Here is a 23,857-nt window from a genome sequence, read left to right as displayed (position 1 = left end):
CGGGCTGCATTGATTTTTGCCGGTCCTTTCGAGCAGTAGTTAAAAAGAGGCAGCCGATCATAATGCCATTGTGTTCGAACACGGCTGTTGTCGTGTAACACAGCCAGCCGATCATTTAAACGAGCGGCCGACTATCGAGCTTAATAATAGCGACACCTCGTGAACGCACACCTGTACGCCCACACGATTGTGTCGCTTTAATTGTCGCCAAGGACCGGCGCGAACAAAATTGGTAGCCAAAAAATCGGCTCGTTAAGCCTAATATTGGTTACGAGATCAGGCCTAAAAATCGGCACCGAACCATTTGCGAACGTCGTCTGCCCCCAGCGCACTTGCCTCTGCAGGTGGCTGAGCGAGAAGCAAATGGCTACGCCAAGTGAACACTTGGTGCGCAGACTCGGTGCGTTTGTATGGCACGTTTTTGCTCTTTTCCCATGGCCATCGATTGTGTGCGTGTGTCTCGACATGGCCGTACGCGTACAACGGAGGCAGCTTAGCGAGATGAGAGACGAGCGAAGTAGCGAAATGGTGATTGGAAAGATGCCGGACCCAGTTGTTGCTTGATGTTGCCCTATCTGTTGGTACAAAGAGGGATAGGAAGACGTGGAGGGGGCACGGATTGGTGCGCATCCATCTACAGCGAGCGTGCCAAGGTGAACCTATGACGGAAGCTTTCGAGCGAGATTTAGGCCTAGCGATCGCAAACCTACGGCGTGAGTGACCCTCCCCCCCACCTCCCCAGGATCCACAATGGTTGACCTGGGAGGTTATGTCATCATCTTAGTGGAAACCACCGATAAGAAAATTAAGCTGTATGGTAAGCCTTTTTTTTTTTTTTTTGCTTTTTGATTCTTTTATTTTTTGCTTTTCGTTTTATCTTTGGAGCAGCGAGAGGGTATCGAATTAGAGATTATAACCTTCGTTCCTTCGGTGCAGGGAGACCGATATTCACGAGCGCCGTATTACTATCGTTTGGTGTGTTATAAATTACCGAATATTTCAAACGCTTGGTTGAAATTCGTATTTTAAAAATTGTTTTTAATAAAATTTTAATTAATTATAGCCACACGGATGAAAACCAAATAAAAAAAATTCATCGCTCTCTTTCTTCTGATATTTTAATATCTTTTATTGCCGAAAGGTGGCGATTATGATATTATAATTTTCATCCAGCAATATTCGTTCTTGAGCATCCTCATCTGAAATCTGCATCAATTTCATCCCACATCCTCAGTCTCTACTATTTTTATCATTTCTATCCGGGTCTTCCTCTTCAGTATTGCCTTCATCTTTACAAAGACGCACGTCCACGGTTGCAAGATGGTGCACTTTTGAACCCTCCTAAATTTGGAACTCCCTTAAACTTTTAATTTTTTGTAGTCATAGAAAAAAAAAGTTTTTTTTGAAGTTTTATTTTTCACAGATGGTGTATAACGTGTTTATCCAGAATCCGGGTCTGAACCGTGTTAAATGCGGAATAAACTGAAATAAAGCGGAAAAACAAATTGCAATGGCCGCCCATCGACATTTTTCCTCCCAATTTTAGAAACTCTTCCTCAGTTTCTAAAATTGGAGAGAAATTTGGATTTTTTTCCTTTCGCCTACGACGGAAGACACGCTTCTTATGTAATAGGGAATAAATACAATGGGCGTGTAAATTTCGAGCTGAGGACGCCACTTTGGCCCTCGCTGAACATTATTGTAAGATGATTAAAATTATTTCTTCGTGCGCTTTGTCGTTTACTAACGAGTCTTAAGTAAATGGCATACTTTCTTTGTAACGGTTTCATTCAAGGTCAAAAGTCTTGTCTTTCATCTTCTTTGTTCATTAAATGAAGGGAATAATATTTCTTTCGCATCATTCAGGAAATTGCAGACTAAAAGCTTTATTGGCATCGCATACTCATTCATTCACTCACTCCATTATCACTGCAAATACGAATTCGCCCATCGCATAAGTGGGGTTTTCATAAAGAAATCTTCTCTTCTTTCCTCACTAACAAGGAACATTGACTTACGAACAAAATATTTCAGCTTTTCATTTTGATCTTTAGTGTTCCACTATCAGTCTATCCTCTTTCATATTATCAAAATATAATCTCTCTTCCTTTTCCCTTACCTTTCTCACTGCTTCTCTATCTCCCCTTCTTCCCCCCCTCTATCTTACTATCACTCTGTCACTTGTCTCTTTTTTTTTCTGTCTCTCTCTCACACACAATCTTTCTGTTACTCTCATTTTTTCTTCCTCTCGTTTTCTTTCTCTTCCTTTCCCTTTCAAACTCTCTCTCTTATTGACTTTCTTTTTCTCCCTCTCTCCTTCTGTCACTCACTTTTTGCTTTTTTTCTCTTCCTCTTTCTATCACTCCGCCACTCTTTCTGTTTCGCACTTATTCTATCACTCGCACTTCTCATTTTTTTGCCTCTCTCTCTCTCTCTCTCTCTCTCTCTCTCTCTCTCTCTCTCTCTCTCTCACACACACACACACACACACACACACACACACACACACACACACACACGTAGCTTCTTTCCATCATTCCTTTCTTTCTGTTTCCCTTTCAATCTTTCTTTCTCTTAATTTTTATTTCTTCATTTTCTTTCTCTTCTTTCACTCTTACTCTTAGTTCTCTCTCTCTCTCTCTCATTCCTTTTTATCTTTTCTTTCTGTCACCCTGCCATTCTGTCTCTCTCTCACAAATATACACAACTTCATTCTATTAGCCTCTTTTCAATCTTCTTCCCTTTCATTCTTTCTCTTCAAATTTTTATTTCTTCGTTTTCTTTCTCTGTTTCTCTCTCTCTCTGTGTCCTTTTTTGTTTTTTTCTCTCTGTCTCTCCCTTTCAATATTTCTATCTCTCTCTCTTTTCCAATTTTTATTTCTTCATTTAGTACTCATTTTCTCTCTCTCTGCTATCACTCGCATTTCTTTTTATCCTTTCTTTCTATCAGTGTCATTTTATTGTTTTTTTTTTCTCTCTCTCTCTCTCTCTCTCTCTCTCTATCAGTGTCACTTGTTTTTTACTCTTTCTATCGCTCTGCTACTCTCGTTTTTTCACACTCTCTGTCTCCTATCAGTCACCCACAATTCGTACTACTGCCACTTTCTGCTATTCTCTGTCCCCCACAAGTACACACAACCTATTTCTATTGCCCTCCTTTCTTTCAATCCCTTTCATTCTCTCTGTCTGTCTCTCTCTCTCTCGCTTTTTTATTTTTTTCTCTCTCTATTACTCTCACTTCTGTTTTCTCTCTCTCTCTCTCTCTCTCTCTCTCTCTCTGCTATCACTCACATTTCATTTTATCCTCCTTTCTATCACCCTGCCACTCTCTCTCACATACATTTTTTAATCTCACCCTCTTTTCTCTCTTTCTCTCTCTCTCTCTCTCCAGTTTTTTAAAGCCTCATTTTCTTTCTTTCTTTTTCTCTCTCTCTCTCCAGTTTTTTTATTTCATTTTCTTTCTTTTTCTGTCTGTCTGTCTGTCTCTCTCTCTCTCTCTCTCTTTCACTTTTTTCTTTTTCTCTTTTTCCTTCCCTCACTTTCTTTTTTTCTTTCTCTCATTCTCTCCCCTCTCTTTCTCATTTCTTCAATCGATCCGATGGTGGTTGCTTCTTTTTCATTTGTCTATCGTATATTCTATTCCTTTTGTTCTTTATTCATCACGCACTCTCTGCACATGCACACGCGAGCCAGAAAAGAGTACCATCTATCACCAGCTGCGAATAAAGCCATATGCGAAACTTTTGCTTAAAACTAAAAAGCCCAATCTTCCTGCACTTTGAGCCATCATCACCGAACACAAAAGATATCCTTGCCTACTTCATCGAAGATTTTGAGGAAAACCGAGCATCCATTCACCATCCAGACAGAGTAAATATCAGTATTTAACCTCGACACGACCAACAATGATATACTATTTCTACTATTTCATAACGTTAATAAAAAAAAAAAAGAAAAGAGAAGGAAAGAACTCTTATTCTCACTGTACCAGGCTAACTACAAACCAAACTTTCCACCAAGAAAAAACATCTTTTTCTATAACGGTACTGATCTCTGGTATGCATCATCCTCTCAACGACTTCTGTCCAAAAAAAAAAAGGGGGGGGGGAGGCATTCTTATGAAAAATATCATACAGTGTTTGTTTCGGCACCATTTATCCATTTCATCAAAGAATGGTAGACGCCGAATATCGAATAATTGTAAGTGTAAAATTTTAAAAGAAAATGAATTTTCAGATTTTCTGAAAATCAATTTATATCTACAAATAGGATGAAAATAAGCAAACTGATATTGCTAAAATGGGAACTATTAATAGTTCATTCCCGTTTAGTCCCTCAGGTTTTTCGTGGGCTTCGTTCCAGCGATGATAGCTAAAGTCATCTTGCAGTCACCTCCCACATGGGAATCTAAATCGCTGATGGAGGTCTTACTTATCAGTCAAGGGTGGCAAATTTCATTAAACTCTGGTCCTTCTTCGATAGCCAAATCATCTGTTTGCATCTTCAAGCGGGAGTAGTTATTACTATGATTGAGATCCAGTGTTCCTTACATTTCAAGGGTACAGCTTTAACACAATTTTGCAGACCGGTCGCTAGGTAGTCCACTGGACCGAGTGTTAATTCCATAAGGAGGTATGATCTCGCTGCAGTCCCGGTAGTGTGTACGCAGAAGGCATGGTAAAAGCCACATTATGCCAAAGTGGTTGCGTATATTCTTGCTGTGTATCCACCATGTCCAAAATTTTGATTAATTCCTGTTTTTCCCTGTACTTCTACTTTATTTGTGCAATGCTTCATGAATAGTCAAACTGATAGAACAAACTTATCTGCCAAAAGATGTAAACCTCCCAAAAACTTCCTAATTCATTTCGTAAATTTAAGTGGTCTCAGTTCCAGTCTCAGTGATGTCCAGTTCAATCTACAATCTCTCTTGACCCACTTACTTTTTCCGAAAGAGTTCCAATTGTTCGTTGCTTCAACCGCTACCCATTTCAGTTGTTCTAATTATTCGCTGTACAATTCCTTTCGCTTCAAAGGTTTGCATATATCTGCTCTGATATTCTGTCAAAGACTTAATTTGGAATCTCCTTTTTTGATCTTCTCTGGTTAAAAATTTCTCTACCTCATTCTGTCAAATTCATCTGTTGCCTCTATCGTTCTCCCAACTGGTCAGAACTCTGACTTTCTTACTTTGAAATTCTATTTTTTTTAACAATGAAGTAAATTTTTTTGATTGCAGTAGGTGCCGACTTAATGTAGAAGCCTTCTAAGAAAATTTCCATTCTATGGTCTGCTTTCTAATACTTTTTTTTTTTTTTATCGGATATCCATTTCCCCATCTAATTTCTTTTTTGCTTGTGGTGATAGGCATCACTCAAATTCGTAAATTCTCAAGTAATGTTGAAGAACCCCAAGATTCTGTTCTCTCTTCTTCTTAGTATTCATTCCGTTATTACAACGTAAAATCGAAACATAACCTCAACCCAACATCGAAAAGTCATTCCTCTATTCTTTTTTTCCACTTTCTGTTATCTTCGCAATCTCCGTCCACCAGTCCTCTTCTATTCATAGCTGCTCTCACACCCTCTGTCCACGTCCTTCTTAGACTTCCTCTCTTTTTCCTTATCCATGGCATGCATTCCACGGCTCCTCTAGGCAATCTCTCGCCCTCTATTCTCTTCACATGGCCGAACCATTCCAATCTTTTCTCCTCTATTTTATCAATGATGGTTTTTTGGACATTCATTTTCATTTACTTTTTACACTTTTCTTCTCTACATTAAAAACCTTCTTCCACCGACTAAAATCCTGACCATAGTTTTGGCAATGATGCCCTGCATCTTCCAGTTCCACAAACTGCTTTAGAGGAACAGTAACAACTTATCGAATATGTGCCACCAGTTCCTTAACTATTAGCCCTCGTGGGTAGCACAGTTGGTTCCACGAGGTTCCTCCCCACACCTGGTGGAAAAGACCTGAGTTTGAGTCTCTTTGATGACACGAGGAATTTTTAATGGGCTTTTACATAACATGCTGAGTTAGTCTGTCTCGGGCGAGGGTAGCATGGTTTTTCCTTATAGTTTTTCCCAATCCACTCCCTATCACGCACTTCAGTTTCTGCTGCATGTCCTTCTGCAGATATCTTCAAGGACACTGTTCGGTAGTTGCACATCTTTTCCGACGTGATCATATCCACTGTGCTACCGGCGAGGGCATCTATCTTCTGAACCTGTACAGTACTAGACTACTATGACTTCCAGAAACTTTCTTGTTTCAGATTACCATAAAAAATTTCTAGATGGCACTGCTTCCTTAGTTTTCAGTTCTCTCATAGAAGTTTAAGAATAACGAGTTAAATTAACCAATTTTAATATAAATGGAAATTTCGTTCTAGTCAATATATGTAGATATTATAGTCTGATTTATGGGCCGAATGTACACTTCAATTCCATCTAGTGGCGAATTGATTACTAGTTCAAACCTAAAAGGGTGTTTTGAAAATTGTGTCTCGCTCTAACTGACACTGACCTATTTATGAATGTAGTAATAGTCCATGAGGAATTTCCAGATTTATTCTCCATATAAGCACCTAACTAGCGTAGATAAACTTTAGTCTCTATCGTCATAGCAACGGTGGCAGTTAAACCAAAAAGATAGCATAAATTAGAGGGACCACCTGGGCATTTCCCTACAGCAAATACCTTGCTTCTTTGTCTTTCTCACGTTCTAAATAGCTTCCCATCTTTCTGTTTGTATCGCTTCTCCTCAGTGAAATGAATCACCAAATCTGAGCAAAGAATTCACTGTCATAGTCCAGCATCCTGTAGATGATGGTGGAACAAAAACGTATTATAAAGGGGAGGGGCATTTCAGCCATAATATATTATAATTTCACGTTTCTCATATGCATGTGTCATACTGCCATTAAATAGATAAGTGTGTCATTATTTGTCGCTCCATGATTCAGCTTTCCAATGTGTTCCAGGGTCAATTAGGATAGGGTTGTCCCAGGCAAGTCGATACTGTGAATTGCAAGCTGTGATGTTTGGTTTGTGTGCTGCAACTCTTTATTAAAATCCGATGCCATTCAACTACCCACCTATCGTCCCTGTACTTATATTTCTTGTGGCTTCCCTGATAGACAGCGCTCCATGAGGGCTGACGGAATCTATGTACCACTCTTCGTAGAGCCCTCTTTCCTATAGTTTCTGTGGTCTACCGAAACGTTTCCCGACTATAATAGTACTATGGCGTTTCCATTTGGTGACTACTTCAGCCGCCGTTGATGTAGGGTGTTGCTTATTTCTTTGATATAGAGTGGATTGGATATATACACTCACTGGCCAAAAAATTATAAACCTTTTGCAATTGGCGTCAACAGATAATTAAACGTACGGAATGCAAATGTAAGTTGTCATATCACATAGTATGACTACAAGTCCCTTGGTGTTCTTTTCCTTTCTGAAAAGCTCTCGTGGGTAGCACAGTTGGTAGGATCGCCATCTTCCTCACACTGGGTAGAAAAGACCTGAGTTCGAATCTCCTTCGAGACGGGAGGAATTTTTATAGGTCATTTTAACAACTTTTCTAACTCAGCAACGTTGAGTTAGTCGGTCTCAGGCGAGGATAGCATGGTTTTTTCTCCCGGAAACTCGAGGGTTTTCGTCCAGCAAACAAAGTCGATGTCAGCACACACGCAATTTACAGACAATATACACGGAGCAAAATAACCTTAGTTGCTAATGCTCTTAAAACCCAGCAACAACCAACCAGCCTTTCTGAAAATCGGAAAGATCACCTCTTTCCGATTTTCAGAGAGTGTTGTTGTTGGAGCACGTTTAGCAGGAGCGGCAATTGATCTAATACTAACTGTGCAGCTAGAATTGAAAAATCATGAATTTGGGGTACCGAAAGAAGCGGTTTTCTTATAGGCACACGACAATCCCGAATAATCTGGTATTGTCGTGTATGCCTATAAGAACGCCACTTGCTCTGTAAGAAATCGAAAGATTCGAGTGGAAGATACTTCCAAGACGATTGTGCAACTGTGAAAAAGATCATGTGGTCTGACGAGTCTCGATTTACCCTTTTTTGCATCAACGCTAGAGTGAATGGTGTTGTTTTAATAAGGTTTAAGGAGCATCAGCGACTAAGGCCATATTGCTCCGTGTATATTATCTGTAAATTGCGTGTGTTCTGAGGTCGATTTTCTGATTGCTGTACGAAGAACCCAGTTTCCAGGAGAAAAACCATGCTACCTTCGCCCGAGACCGACTAAGTCAGCCACGTGAAAAAGGCCTATAAAAATTCTTCCCATCATCGACGGGATTCAAACTCAGGTCTTTTCCACCCGATGTTGGTAGGGCTGCCATCCCCTTCACTGTGCTACCCACGAGGGCGCTAGAGTGAAAGTCTCGTGTGAACTTCATGGAGCGATGCAACCAGACTGTCTCGTGTTCACCACTCAAGCGGCTGGAAGTAGTATCATGATATTCGTATGTTCTGTTGGTACGGACTGGGTCTGCCAATACCATTATAAGGTCGTGTTACCTCTAATGAATATCTTTTATGTCGTATCGGATCAATTTAACCTTGCAATGCTTCATTTTTACCCGGACCGTGATGGATTTTTTGAAGACGACAACGGAACTATCCACCATGCAAAAATTGTATCTGATTGGTTCCAGGAACATTCCCAAGATTTCCGACATCTACCCTAGCCGCCTAATTCTCCAGATATGAATCGAATTGAAAATATGGAGTATGTTGGAAAAGGCAGTTTGGCTTCGCAGTTCTCTACCGACTAAAATACAGTAGCTGACAAATATCCTCAAGGAAGCGTGGACAAATATGGAGCTAGACTTCCTCCGACACCTAGTGGAATGCTATTATTATTATTAGCTATATGGTGCAAGGAAGCCTGAGGCTGCACCAGCCAAAAAAAATTCCCGAGTTACTCTGAGAGAGAGAGAGAGAGAGAGAGAAGGGAATCACCAAGAAAGAGAAGAATGATGATATCCTGGGTGTGCCAAGCCCATAATCACCAGATGTGAGCCCCTGGGGTTTAATTTACGACACCTAGTGGAATATTTTTCCTAGATGAAAGACTGGTTTGTGGCGCATGCCACATACCTGAGAAATAAGATCAAAAGACTGTACGCCAAGCTCCAGAGAGTCATACGCGTGAATTGGGGTATAAAGGGGGGGGGGCGCCCTCCACCTTTATAACAGTGTCTTTACCCCAATCCTGACACGCAGCTTGCGCTTGGGGAGGGAGGGAGGGGGGACAGAGCATCTCATGCCCGAAGGATCTTACTCTCAACGCAAAGATTTACTCTTCCAGCCTTGCAGGACAGTTGCCACAGAGTCACTTTGTGTATTTGCTGGGAAAATCGCAGCAGACCTTCTTGTCGCGCAATATTCCTTGCATTATATAATGAAGAGGGGGGGGGGGCCTCTCCCGGCAGATTTTCGGCGGGAGAGCCCCCCTCTTCGTGGCATAACGTAATTCTCCCGGCTTGAATTAGAGACCATATGTCAAGCTCAGTGGACTAATTCTGAGAAGGGAAGACATTTGTTCACCTTTATGCCCTCTGTTAACACTGTGAGCTGGGGACGGCGTTCCTTGCTTCAGTTTGGCTTGGTGACCTGTGCTGTCCTTACTGGGCATGAGCTGACGTCGAGGTTTTTCAGGCTGGGTCTTGTTCCCTCGGAGTTATGTGAGTGTGGGGCGCAAGAGACTGGCCTCCACATAGTGCAGCAGTGTCCATTATATTTGGACTTACGAGTAAGGTTTGGGCGAGTAAGGCTTGCTTCATCTGATTTGGAGGAACTGCTAATATGTAGAGTTGCTTAAAGCAGAATTGTCAATTTTGTTAATTTGGTATTTTTACGTAGGGTATTTTTACCTGACGGATAAGAGTGACCTGCCTCCTTGTGGTGGGATGTGATTGCCTGTCCCCTCCACGAGGCCAAATGGTCAAAGTTTTAAATTTTGTTTTGATATTTTGAGTAGTGTTGATCGATTGATATTTCTTTTGTGTTAGAATAACCTACTGTAGTAGTTCATGATGGATACTATCAAAACACAATAGGAACTGGGTTGCATATGGGCGAAAGCCCAGGCGGCGCCTCAGGATGGAAGTTCCTTCAAATGACACCTAGTGAAATCCATGCTTCGACGTATATGGGCTGTAATTTCGACAAAATGTGGCCCTAGATATTGAATAAAGGTTTTTAATTTTTTGGCTAGTGAGTATATTTCATACATATGCACTATACATTTTGTTTATGTACATTTATATATTATAAAGGAGAGATGTGTTCTCGTGATAATAGTTTTGAACTCGCGAACATAATTTAAGTTTTACTTAACTACTCGTAAAAGCAAAAATTAACAAGGTGAACGCACTCCGATCATACATTCTGCCACTTGCCATTGATCGTAGCCCCAGTAACTCCCTCCCAATCATGCCACAATGTTTTCAGTAGACTTCTAAATATCGGATTCCAACCAGAATCCTGTAAGTGATGACTAGTTCTCGCTGTCTGTCTCGAGGATCAGTTGTCACATGGTCCGATGGAGATAATAGGCTTTGAATGTCGCTGTCACTTTTGGTCTATGGTTTGGTCTTATTCGTTGGCATGAAAACAACTTGTCTGTTGTCATTCTGGTCTTCTTTGTTATTAAGAGGATGGCCAGCGTGAAAAACAAGCGAAGCCCTGTTCTTTAGGTTTTGTTCCTTACAATATTTCTTGACACGGGGAAAGAAGAAACGAATTTTTAAATGTGGAATTTAAAATTTCAATTTTAACCGACGTAGTTCTAGAACGAAAGTAACTGTATTATCGGAAACTGTATTACTAGTATTAGTATTGGCCATATGGTGCAAGGAAGCCTAAGGCTTCACCAGCCAAAAAGAGTATAATATGATAAAAAAATTATTATTATACTCTATTAATAATAATAAAAGAAAAGGAAATAAGACAACCTATGCGTTTCCCTCCTCCCGTAGGTAACTATCCAACTGACCTTTTGAATTTCCTAAACTGTCAGCCTCTACTACCCATGTAGGTAACTTATTCCAGTAATTTATAAATCGCTGGCTAATCTTTCCCTCCCCGTAACTTTAATTTACGGGGAGGCCCCTAGTTCTAGTGTCATTTATAACCGTGAAAATTTTATCTTCATTCATTTTACTTTTGCCTCTCAGAGCTTTAAACACCCCAATCAAGTCTCCTCTAAGGTGCCTAGTTTCCAAGCTGTCCAATCCACATATTCGAAGTTTTTCCTCATATGGACGCCCTTTTGTCGATCTCACCAGGCGAGTTAGCCGTCTTTGGATCCTTTCAAGAAGCTCGATGTGTTTTTTTTTTCGGTGTGGTCTCCACAGTATTCCAAGTGTGGTTTAACAATAACCTTATATAATGGGATTATGACGTCCTTATCTCTACTAGCAAATGTTCGATAAACCATCGATAGGACACCATGGACCTTCCTTGCAACCTGTCTACAATGCTCGGAGAACTTCATGTCTGACCGTATCAACTCCCAAGTCCCTTTCTTCCACTATTGCCTTTAGTTCCACTTCACCAAGTATATAATTTATTTTGGGGTTACTGTTCCTCACGTGTAAGACCTTACACGTTACTGGATTAAAGCATTTGCCACTCCCTGTCAAAAATTCTTTGTATTTTTTCCTTTAAAGGAAATACGTAAGTAGTCTATTTTAAGAAGTTGCTAGAAATAAATTATTTAATAAAAATTGAACGAAAGGTCCCATCCCTGTACAGCTAGTCAGTTAGAAGATGTACAGTATAATAGCAATATACAGGATATACGTTTTCGTGGGTAGCATAGTTGGTATTATCACCATCCTCCCCACACCGAATGGAAAAGACCTCAATTCGAATCCCAACAATAACACAAAGAAGTTTTTGTGTGCAATTATCACAACGTGGCCGAGTTTGTTGATCTTAGGCGAGGGTAGCATTATTATTATCTCCCAGAAACTCGGGTTTTTCGTCCAGAAAACAGCAAATCGACCATAGAATACACACAATTTACAGACATATCGTGTACGTCTGCCCGGGTAGAACAATGGTATCCAGTAGCGTAGCTACCCTTTTTCGGGCCCGGAGGAAAAGAACATGTTCGGGCCCCTACTTAATTAATGAAAATTGCAAAAAGAGGAGACAGCCAAAGACGCCGGTCCCGTGCCTTGCCTACATGGTAGTTACGCCACTGATGGTATCGTCACCGTCCTCCCCACACCGGGTGTAAAAGGCCCGGGTTCGAATCCCGTCGATGACGCGAGGAACTTTAATGGACTTTTTTCACTCCGTGGCTGAGTTAGTCGGTCTCAGGCGTAGATTGCAAACCCCAGAAACTTGGGTTTTTCGTCCAGCAAACTGACAAATCGACTTTAATGGACTTTTTTCACTCCGTGGCTGAGTTAGTCCGTCTCAGGCGTAGATAGCAAGGTTTTCCCCCAGAAATATGGGTTTTTCGTCCAGCAAACTGACAAATCGACCATAGAACACACGCAATTAACAGACATAAGACACAGCACGGCAGATGAATTTAATTATTCGGGTGGCCTAAATATTTATAATAGTAGACATATCGTGTACGGCGCAAATGGCCTAAGTTGCTGATGCACCTGAAAAAAAAAAAAACACAAAAACAACAACAACAGGGTATAAGATATACAGTTTGATTACATAATATAAATATTATGGAGAAATTACTGGAGGACCATAGTTGTTACAACATGTACAATAAAATATAGACGTTAGAATAAATCTAACATAGGCATTATCCAGAAACGGTTTTGTCTCAGGTCAGTTAGATGCAGGTGGAGTTTTCGATTCAGTTCAGTCCATGTAAATGCACAGGACAGGACAGTGCAGTGCAATCAGAGTTGAGAAAAAAAAGTACATTGCACCAGCCGCACAATGACAATGAAACACTTGGATTGAACTAGAGAAGAAACGATGGGGTAAAATCGCTATAGGTCATGCCGGCTTTTTTTTTTTTTTTGTCTGTAGTAAGTAAATGAGTATATTTGTCAATAAATATATCAGCAACTGAATGAGTTTGAGTGCAGTTCAGCAGTACAGTATTTATTTATGAAGCTGCGATGAATATCACTATGAATTATGATCTCCATTAACAACAATACGATCAGCAAATGATACGATGAGAAGGTGAGGAATGTCATTGTGTTAAACAACGAGCTATGCTTCTGTAATTGCCTGGCATTAGTGGTAAGGGAGTGAAAGGCGGAAGTCAGTGTCCATCATATTCAAAATATATCCGATGGGCTACAGAGCTGATGAATATGCAAACCAAGAAAGCATGTACACTTCCAGCCAAGGAATCATATCGGTAATCCGCGTTCCGTCGATCCTCCCTTTCAGACTTCATCTTCTGATGCCATCAGAGCCCTGGCAATGTGTCAGAGTACATTCCTGTACCCATTTTGTCAACATCTTCCCACCACCATTCGGACATCACGACCTACAGAAATGGTGATTTGCCGTGCTGGCTGTTCTGACAATCCAACGATTTGACCCTTGTCAAAGCCTGTCAGCTCTACACATCGTCACCATACGCGTGCCAAAGCAGTGCACACTCTTAGACGGTCAGCTTGCTGTTTTTTTTTTTTTTTTTTTGCCTGCTCACATTTGCACACATTTTTGTACCACCTTCAGATTCCTATATTAGGGCGATTACAAATGCGGAAGTTCTACTACCTCGATTGGCTTGGCATACTTATCGTTTACGTCCATATACGCCACAGTTATATTTGCAAATATTCAAATAAATCTATTCATTCTTTCTAGGTGAGACAAATTCAGTGACAGCAGCTGATAAATATTTGAGTGGCAACGTGAACTCTGAATAACTTATACCGTCATTCACCAAGCAAGCTGATAAAATTTGCCCTTAGATTTTATAATCTTCCAACAATATTAATATGCTGATATAAATAAATGCTGCCAGCCGCTTAAATTCTTTTTATTTTATTAATATAATTTTGGTCTCGCTCTCCTCTGGAGTTCTGCATAGCAATGCAGTCGAACCCTATTTTAAGCAGTTTAGCACCAAAGTTTTGTTGCACATGGTGCATGCATTTATTTCGTGCAATATCCCTCTTGGTAGTACAGTGCATATAAGCACCATCCTGTACACTCCGGGTGGAAAAGGCCCGAGTTCGATTCCCTTTAGTGACGCGAGAAATTTTTATGGTCTTTTCAAGACGTGGCCAAGTTAGTCAGTCTCAGACGAGGATTGTATAGTTTTTTCCCCTCTCTGGACCAGAATTTTTCATCAAGGAACCACAAATCGACCGCATAACATACGCAATTTATTGACATAATATGATCTAAGTCGCTAATGCTTCTAAATCCCACTGCAAAATTTCGTACAATGTAAAAATAGTAGTAGTAGTAGTGGCACTTGATGCAAGAAAGCAGTGTAGGAGCTTATGCAGCATCAGCCAAAAAAAAAAAAAAAAAAATCACACCATACCCTCCAATTGCCTGTCCAGTTCCTCCTTACATTTATTTAACCTATCAACTTCCACAACGACAGATGGAAGTTTGTTCCAGCAATTAACCACCCGCTGGCTAAAGGCAAATTTCCGCACATCTATTCTACATCTATCCTTTCTTAATTTGAACTTATGTCCCCGTAGGTTCGTATTCTGAACAAGTGGGAGGATCCCATCAGAATTCAGCGTGCTCAACCCATTCAAGGCCTTATAGACCTCAATCAGATCACCACGCAGGTGCCTAGTCTCCAGCCACTGCAATTTGCAGAACTTAAGCCTCTCTTGGTAAGAGGATCCCTTCATTCCCCTCACCAATCGTGTTGCTCTTCTCTGTACACGCTCAAGCAAATCTACATCCTTCCTAAAATGAGGCCTCCAGACCTGTACGCAGTACTCAAGGCGTGGCCTGACCATTGCCTTATACAGAGGGACAATCACCTCCTTTTCCCTGCTAGCAAAATTCCTATATATCATTGACAAAACCCCATGACCTGCCCTAGCAGCCTGTCTACATTGCTCAGAAAACTTCATATCTGACTGCACAATTACTCCCAGGTCTTTTTCATTTTCTACCACCTTAAGTGTAGTACCACACAGTTGGTACGTTTCTCTGGGGTTACTTCTACCCATATGCAGTACTTTGCATTTGTCAAGGTTAAACTTCAGTTGCCACTTCTTAGCCCATCTGCCCAAATTATCTAGATCCTGTTGCAGTAGCACACTGCCATTACTGTCATTAACAACCCTGCCAACCTTCGTGTCATCTGCAAACTTCGACATTAAGCCTGATATACCTTCATCAATATCATTGATAAATATACAAAACAACAGTGGCCCCAACACCGAACCCTGTGGGACTCCACTAATAACATTAGTCCACGAAGAGCAGCACCCATTGATTACCACCCTCTGTCTTCTCCCACTTAACCATCCTTTTATCCATTGTAGCAACTTACCCTTAATACCATTCTGCTCCAATTTGTACAGTAGTCTTCCATGCGCAACAGTGTCAAAAGCTTTCCTGAAATCCAAGTATATGATATCAAAATTATTTTTTGCATCCAGTTCCTTTGTGACCACATCATAATAACCAATCAAATTTGTCAGACAAGACTTTCCCTTAACAAACCCATGCTGTGTCTGAATTATTGCTGCAGTCTTGTCTAGATGATCCTGCAATGCATCTTTAACCAGTGACTCCATTATTTTACCCGGAACAGAAGTTAAACTAACTGGTCTGTAATTATTCGTGTCACCCTTCGAACCTCCTTTGTGAATTGGGGATACATTTGCACATCTCCAGTCCGTGGGAACCTCCCCTGAATCCAAGGATGCTCTCATAATTATGGCTAAGGGTTTGCTTAGTTGCTTTGCCGCCTCCTTTAATATAACTGGATAGATCCCATCCGCCCCAGGTGCCTTTCTTATGTTTAACTTCAACAATTTCTCCTCCACTTTGCTCTCAGTTATTACAAAATCATTAAGCACACTGCTACAATTTGATAACCTTCTTCCATTTTCAAACTGTAATGATTCCTCACGTGTGAATGTAGATGCAAAATACTCATTCAGTTTGTTTGCTATCTGAGCATGATCATCAACAGTCGAACCATCGATGTCATCGAAATAGACTTTCTTTTGGTTAATGGCCGCTAAAATACAGTTCTAGGCACTTAAATAACAAACTACCCGTTTAGCGAACAACTGGAACATTTCCAGATTCGCAGTGTCGCAGTGTGGGTTAATGAATAATAAATCATTGTTAATGACTGTATGTCGCTTTGGAGGGGCATTCTGCTTATTAAGAATCAAAGGAACACAGAACATTGACACTTGGTCGGCAGTGTTCCATTACCAAATTCAGTAAATACTTCACCATCGTTGGAACGTTCGGGTTATTTCAATCCGGCACGCTACAAAAATCTTTGATGGACGTAAAGAGATTTGCGGGCGGCCAGAGAAGGGTTTTGTAAATGTGCCGAGGGGCTATTTCCTGACAGCTAAGAGAGTAGATTGTTTAGCTAAAGATTAATGAGCTATTAATAGCAACTCGAGGCTTGTAACAACTTTATTTTCGAAAATGTAGCAACTTAAACCAGTTTCGGAACCGTATTAAGCTTATGGATGTTACATTTAACAACACAAAGTTGGATTACATGAACGGCATTTCTAACTCCAAGATAGACATTTTAAAATGCGTCCTTCGGAAAACATATAACCCACAACTGATAAAGATGTTACACCCTTAAATAGGCAGAAAGAAAACCGATTCTGAACAGTAAGGTTTAAAACGTGACGTAGCGTAAAAAATATTTTTGAATTCTCAATAAAGTATCTCTTATATCGTTCGAATGATAATGTACATACCATAATTATTTATGGCGTGAATTTTGATTTAAATAAAACAGAAATCTCGAATAACTGTTTTATTATTTGGTAATATTTTAGAAAAACAATTTTTATTATGAGTTTTAAGTATTCAAGAATAACCTAAATAATTACCAAGTAAAAATTTGCAGTTAATAGAATTTAATTTTCTTTTAGTTTATTTAAATTACCCGGATTTTTTCATCTGAAAGTTTTCAAGAGATGGCGCCACACGCGTGCGCAATAGCAATAGATTTTAGTGTTTATTGACGTGTTTATATGCATAATGTTAGAATTCTGCGTGTACGATGTACTCAATGCACACGGTATATTTATTTTTACAAGAAGTAAATTCAGTTGTAAGTGAATCACTAAAGATTTTTATTTATTCATCTTCATGTCTGCGTAACGTTTGATGTCGAATTCCAACTGCATGGTATGTGTTTTTTTATGTAGTTTAAAATATTGGTTGGAGGTATTCAAAGTGGTTTTCGTTATTACGTAAACTAAAATATTTCTGGAAAGTGTAATTTTACTTTTTTTTATATACAACAGACGCTTATTTGTATAGTATTCGAATTCAGCGAGCATGCGCGGTTGTGGTTTAATAACGCTTCATGTATATCGTTCCGAGATAGTAATCGAATAATACTGCAGCATTGAAAATATGCAATTGAAAGTCTGAAACACCTTAAGCGCCCTCTTACAGCCAAAAATGGAACTGCTTTTTAGTGATTGTCACGAAATGATTTATTGCATTTTGGAAATACTGTGAATATTGTGAATGGCAAATACATTAAAAAAAATAAATAAGAAAAACATTTCGGTTGCAGACTAATTTAAAATCTTTATGCAAAGCATTGCAGTATCCAATTGACTTATTTCAAAATGTATTTATATAGAGGATGATAACAAATAAAATAATTCTCTCCCGAATAAAAAGAAATACATAAATGGTACAGTAAAGGTGACTGAGAAGAGAACAGCATAGGAATCGAAAAAAAAAATAACTATAATGAATTTTATATAAATAAAGTTGTAGAAAGTTGTCGGTATTGACAGTTACTGCCCTCTTCCGCATGGGGCGCTGATTGACCACTTCAAAAAAAAAGTGCTTTATCTTAGTTCAGTTAGTTAGTTTAGTAGGAATAAAATTTTAAAATTGCGAAGATCATTTGTAATCACACCCCGTAAATAAATGAGAGGTCTATTTTGAATTAACCGAATTAAGTTAATTGATTATTCTTGGTGATTCCTCTCTCTCTCTCTCTCTCTCTCTCTCTCTCTCTCTCTCAGGGTAATTCAGAATTTTTTTATTTTTGCCCGGTGCAGCATAAGCCTTAGGCTTCCTTGCACCATATGGCTAATAATAATAATAATTATTGAAATGCTTTTGAAAGAAGTGAACTTAGATTAGAGCAAAGCAATGTATCCCATCTTTTCTTTTTTAAAATTTTCCACAACGGCATTTTTTTTAGATTGTATTTATCGCCAAACTGCAATAAATCATTTTTCGTGACAGAATCATAAAAAAAAAAGAAAAAAAAAAAAGCAGCTCCGGTTCAGATTTTGTGTTCATATTTCTTGACACTAATTTTTAGTGTTGAATGAAAAATATGCAGCTATATCACGATATGCCCTATGGGTCGTTTTACAGGTCGTTTGCTGGACTGTTGGTTGTCGTAGGGTTTTAAGAGCATTATCAACTAAGGCTATATTGCTCCATATATATTGCGCGTGTTCTGTGGTCGATTTTCTGTTTGCTGGACGAAGAACCCGAGTTTCCGGATGAAAAACCATGCTACCCTCTCCTGAGACCGTCTAACTCAGCTACGTTGTGAATAAGTACCATAAGAATTTCTCAAGTCATCGACGGGACTCGAAGTCTACCAACTTCGAGTCCCGTCGATTCTACCAACTGTGCTACCCACAAGGGCTGGACTCTGAAACTTCTCGAAAGGAACACATTTTGGATCTTTGTAGTCCAGCAGCATAATTCAAAGGAACTAAAATCGACATGAGCAGACGAACTTACGAAATACTTCCAACCTTGGTAGAAGAGAGAATGGACCAGACCTCACCGTACGTTGTTCCATCTCGTTAAAAATGTATTACTGTTACATTAATAAAATTATTTCCCCCCGAAGAAACAAATATAGATATATTTGAATAATTACAGTTCGAACGGAGTTTTAATATAGACTGTTCAAGCGTTTGTCGCTATACGAATGCTTTCGTACGTTCGGAGTGGGAGCATCCTTTCTTCTTACAAATTTATGTCGACGTGTCCAAGGAGAAGAAAATTGAAATAGAAATAAGGTCGCTTTTTTAGATTTTGTTGCAGAAGATACAGTAATTATATTTTAAGGTGACAGGCTCTCAGATAAGTTTGCTTTCTTTAACATTGTTATTAAGCAATTCTTTTGGAATTTATAATAGTTTGTGTCGTGTTCTGCATAATTTTTCGGGCTGGGGCACCAAACAAATTATAGGGAGCTAAATCCGATGATTATGGCATTTGGGGAAGGGAGCAGTAAACAGTGATGGAGTGCGTCCTGCTTTAAAGGCTTAGGCACATCAGCAACTTAGGCCATATTGTCCTGTATATAATATGTCTGTAAATTGCGTTGTTTTGTTCTATGGACAATTTGTTGTTTTCTGGATGAAAAACCTGAGTTTCCGGAATAAAAATCCATGCTACCCTCGCCTGAGACGACTAACTCAGCCGCGTTGTGAAAAATATCCAGATCAATCCCTGGCATACTTGACGGATGCAGGCTTAGGAAACAAACCAAAACATTTTACTAACCCCTTTTTAGGGGTTAATAAAATGAATGAAGGCGTAGTTTTCACAGTTATAAAGAATTCCGGAACTAAAGGCCATAAATTCAAATTACAGGTGAAGAGGTTTAGACTAGATTGTAAAAACTTCTCTTTTAGCCGCGAGTCGTTGATCACGGAATAACTGCCTCCACAAGTACGTAGTTGATGATAACAGTTTGAAGAAATTCAAAGGTCAACTGGATAGTTACCTATAGGAGGAGGGAAGGGCTTAATTTGTTATTTATCTTTTTTTTTTTTTTTTTGGCCTGTGCATCAAAAGCTTGTAACTGCCTTCCACTGTTTGCCTCATACTAAACACACATAAAACGCCTTTTATTCAACGTGCACTCATTCAGACTGACTGCAGATAAACGAGAGATTCATGCATTACTATGTCAAGGTGAGTCACCAAACATGTTAAGACGTTGCAGCTCGATACAGGGCCGTAGGTTCATAATACAAAATCAGTCCCTGAAGTTTTTGATATGATCAAAAACTTCAGGGATTGATGATTATGAGGTGGTTACAAAGGAACTGGATGCAAAAAATAATTTTGATATCATATACAGGGTGTCTCAAAAATATTGGTACAAACGTTTAGGGGAGATAGGTAACATCTAAAGGAATGTGAATCGAATCACATAGGAACCCATAACCGGAAACGTCACGGGAAAGTAGTAGCAGAGGCACAAAGAAGCAGAAATGACACAAGACAGTAATTAGTGGCAAACATTTATTTGACATAATATTAACAATGGAGTACGAGATGGATGCATTTCATGATGTTACAACAGATGCTCGAAGGTTCCACCATGAGACGCGATGCATGCGTGACACCGACGCAGCATGGATTGGCGGACACGGTCGAACACACCTGGAGTTTCTTTGACAGTAGTAGCAGCAGCGCAGACGAGTCTCGCCACGAGATCCATTTCCATCTCCACAGGCGATTCATACACGATAGATTTGAGGGCCCCCCACAGAAAGAAATCAAGGCTCGATAAATCAGGTGAGCGTGGGGGACCAGGCAACGGGTCCACCACGGCCAATCCATCGACGCCCAAAACGCCTGTTCAAATGGTCACGAACACACCTTCCATAATGGGCAGGCGCCCCGTCATGTTGAAACCAAATGTTGCGTCTCACATTTGCTGGAACATCTTCAAGTAACCCTGGTAGAACTTGTTCAAGAAAGATCCATATTTAGCGGAGTTCATGCGGGATGGTAACAGGTATGGGCCGACTAAGCAGTCACCGACCATACCTGCCCACACATTTATTGCGAAGCGATGTTGTGCCGCATGGGGGCGCACACCGTGTGTGACCTCTGCTAATCCATACACTAGGTGCATGTCTGCCAGCTCACAGTTCGTATATCATGCTCTTCTTGCGGCAATTACTACTTGAATGAGTAAACCAGAAATTTTCCTTCTCGCGAACTGATGAACAGCGCTGTGTACCGACTTACGGTGACGTTTCCGGTTATGGATTCCTATGCGATTCACATTCCTTTAGATGCTATCTACCTCCCCTAAACGTTTGTACCAATATTTTTGAGATACCCTGTATTTGGATTTCAGGAAAGCTTTTGACACTGTTGCGCATGGAAGACTATTGTACAAATTGGAGGAGAATGGTATTAAGGGTTAATTGCTACAATGGATAAAAGGATGGTTGAGTGGGAGAAGACAGAGGGTGGTAATTAATGGGTGCTGCTCTTCGTAGACTAATGTTATTAGTGGAGTCCCACAAGGTTCGGTTTTGGGTCCACTGTTTTGTATATTTATCAATGATATTGATGAAAGTATATCAAGCTTAATGTCGAAGTTTGCAGATGATACAAAAGTTGGCAGGGTTGTTAATGACAGTAATGGCAGTGTGCTACTGCAACAGTATCTAGATAATTTGGGCAGATGGTCTAAGAAGTGGCAACTGAAGTTTAGCCTTGACAAATGCAAAGTACTGTATATGGGTAGAAGTAACCCCAGAGAAACGTACCAACTGTGTGGAACTACACTTAAGGTGGTAGAAAATGAAAAAGACCTGGGAGTAATTGTGCAGTCAGATATGAAGTTTTCTGAGCAATGCAGACAGGCTGCCAGGGCAGGTCATGGGGTTTTGTCAATGATATATAGGAATTTTGCTAGCAGGAAGAAGGGGGCGATTCTCCCTCTGTATAAGGCAATGGTCAGGCCGCGCCTTGAGTGCTGCGTACAGGTCTGGAGGCCTCTGCAAATTGCAGTGGCTGGAGACTAGGCACCTGCGCGGTGATCTGATTGAGATGTATAAGGCATTGATTGGTTGAGCACGCTGAATTCTGATGGGATCCTTCGACTTGTTCAGATTACGAACCTAAGGGGGCATAAATTCAAATTAAGAAAAGACAGATGTAGAATAGATGTGCGGAAATTTGCCTTTAGCCAGCGGGTGGTTAATTGCTGGAACAAACTTCCATCTGTCGTTGTGGAAGTTGATAGGTTGAATAAATTTAAGGAGGAACTGGACAGGCATTTGGAGGGAATGGTGTGATTTTTTTTTTTTTTTGGCTGATGTTGCATAAGCTCATATGCTTGCTTTCTTGCATCACATGCCACTACTACTACTACTATCATCTCGTTCAGCTTTCTGATTTGTTTCCAAACTTTCTTCATTTTCAGACTCTAATTTACGATGCTCGCCAGTTATAAAAAATGACATTGGAGACCTTTGGCGAAGCCGTATTTGTTATCCGCAGTATTACCCATCATTTGATTATGCTACAGCTGAGAGATGAGTAGACAATTATTGTTTCTTGATTCGAGCTGAGTTTCCGATTCGAGACCCCACAGACATATCAGTATATTTCATAATAATAAATCTTCAGCCATTGTCAATCCACTGCAGGATGGTGGCCTCTTCAAGTCACGTTGAGAGAATGGACCGTAATCTGCCACGCTGAGCCAATTCGAGATGGAAGATCGACCGTATTTAGCAGTCAAGGGTTTGAATCCCAGTCTACTCAAAGAGCATGTGCTTTCGCACTCCCGCTCCTGACCACTCTGCTACGGAAACCTCATGAGTCGATTTATTTCCACATATTTGGGAGCCGTAACCAGTGTTGCCATTTTAGCGGTTTTCCCGCTAGATTTAGCGGAATTGCTTCAGGTTTAGCGGATTAAAATATGAAATAGCGGATAGCGGATTTTTTAGCGGGAAGAGTATAAATGTTTAGCATTTTATATATTTTGGCAATGTAACATTTAAATTAAGAAATATTTATTTAACAAATATTAAATTAATTGTTCAAGTAATTATTTAATTAACAATAAAAATATTTCATAATTGAAATGTTTTATCGATATACATCGTAAACATAGTTGGGATATCATATTTCATAGTTTTTTTTTTTTTTTTTTAAAGCGAAGAATCGGTTTTATATTATTCTGGAATTTCCCTGAGGAGAACCCCAACAATTTTACGTAGTTACGCCCGCGGTCAAACGACCTGACTGTTGGGTCATAGCTTTAATTGTTGAATCAAATCTAAAAATGTGGGAAAAATTCTAATGACGCCTTTTTTTGAAACCGCGAAGAAATGGCATTGAATAATTTTTATTCGTCGTATTTGATTGGCTTCCAAGAAATGCGATCCGAATTACCGACATAACATTAAAAGTCATTTAAAAACTTTCAAACATATTAAGTCAGTAGAAGAACCATTTTCACCTAATAGATCAGGCAACCAATCTAAATTAAATTTTCCCACCAAGAATTTACAAACAGTGGAAGCTGAAGCAAAGTTAAGTTTGTTTGTTTGTGCTCACTCGTCAATACTGGCAATAGACCACCTTGGTGAATTATGTAAGAATGCATTCCAAGATCAAACAGCCAAAACTTTAAAAATTCATCGAACAAAATGCAACGGCGTTATAAAATATATCCTACACCCCCACTTTCAGAAAGATTTATTATAGTCAGTGCTCAATGGCTTTTCAAATTATAGTTTGTTACTAGATGAATCAAACGATATTAGTGTAACAAAACTATTAGGTATTGCAATTGTGTATTATGATGAGCAATTCGATAAAAGAGTTTCTACATTCTTAGCTCTTGTAGAATTAGATCAATGTA

The 23,857-nt window shown here is 39.7% G+C and overlaps 1 protein-coding gene across 5 annotated transcripts in view; it reads left to right on the top strand.

The window, feature by feature from the left end:
- Positions 1-23,857, top strand: part of LOC150084991 (protein PALS1-like) — a 262,078-nt gene that overhangs the window by 64,929 nt on the left and 173,292 nt on the right. For 2 of the 5 annotated variants that reach the window (XM_090375696.1, XM_090375695.1), the window contains exon 1: positions 739-817. The exons of the other annotated variants lie outside the window; for them this stretch is intronic. In XM_090375696.1, the coding sequence (XP_090231822.1) occupies positions 751-817 (67 nt within the window). In that variant the 5' untranslated portion in view covers positions 739-750. Of the gene's footprint in view, positions 1-738; positions 818-23,857 lie in introns of those variants that run through there. 5 annotated transcript variants of the gene reach the window in all.

The sequence above is a fragment of the Mastigoproctus giganteus genome, chromosome 6 (genome assembly GCF_048544385.1).
Source record: "Mastigoproctus giganteus isolate SK-2022 chromosome 6, ASM4854438v1, whole genome shotgun sequence".
Taxonomy (NCBI): domain Eukaryota; kingdom Metazoa; phylum Arthropoda; class Arachnida; order Uropygi; family Thelyphonidae; genus Mastigoproctus; species Mastigoproctus giganteus.
Note: the sequence above shows the minus strand (reverse complement) of the source record. Positions and strands in the feature narration are given on the sequence as shown.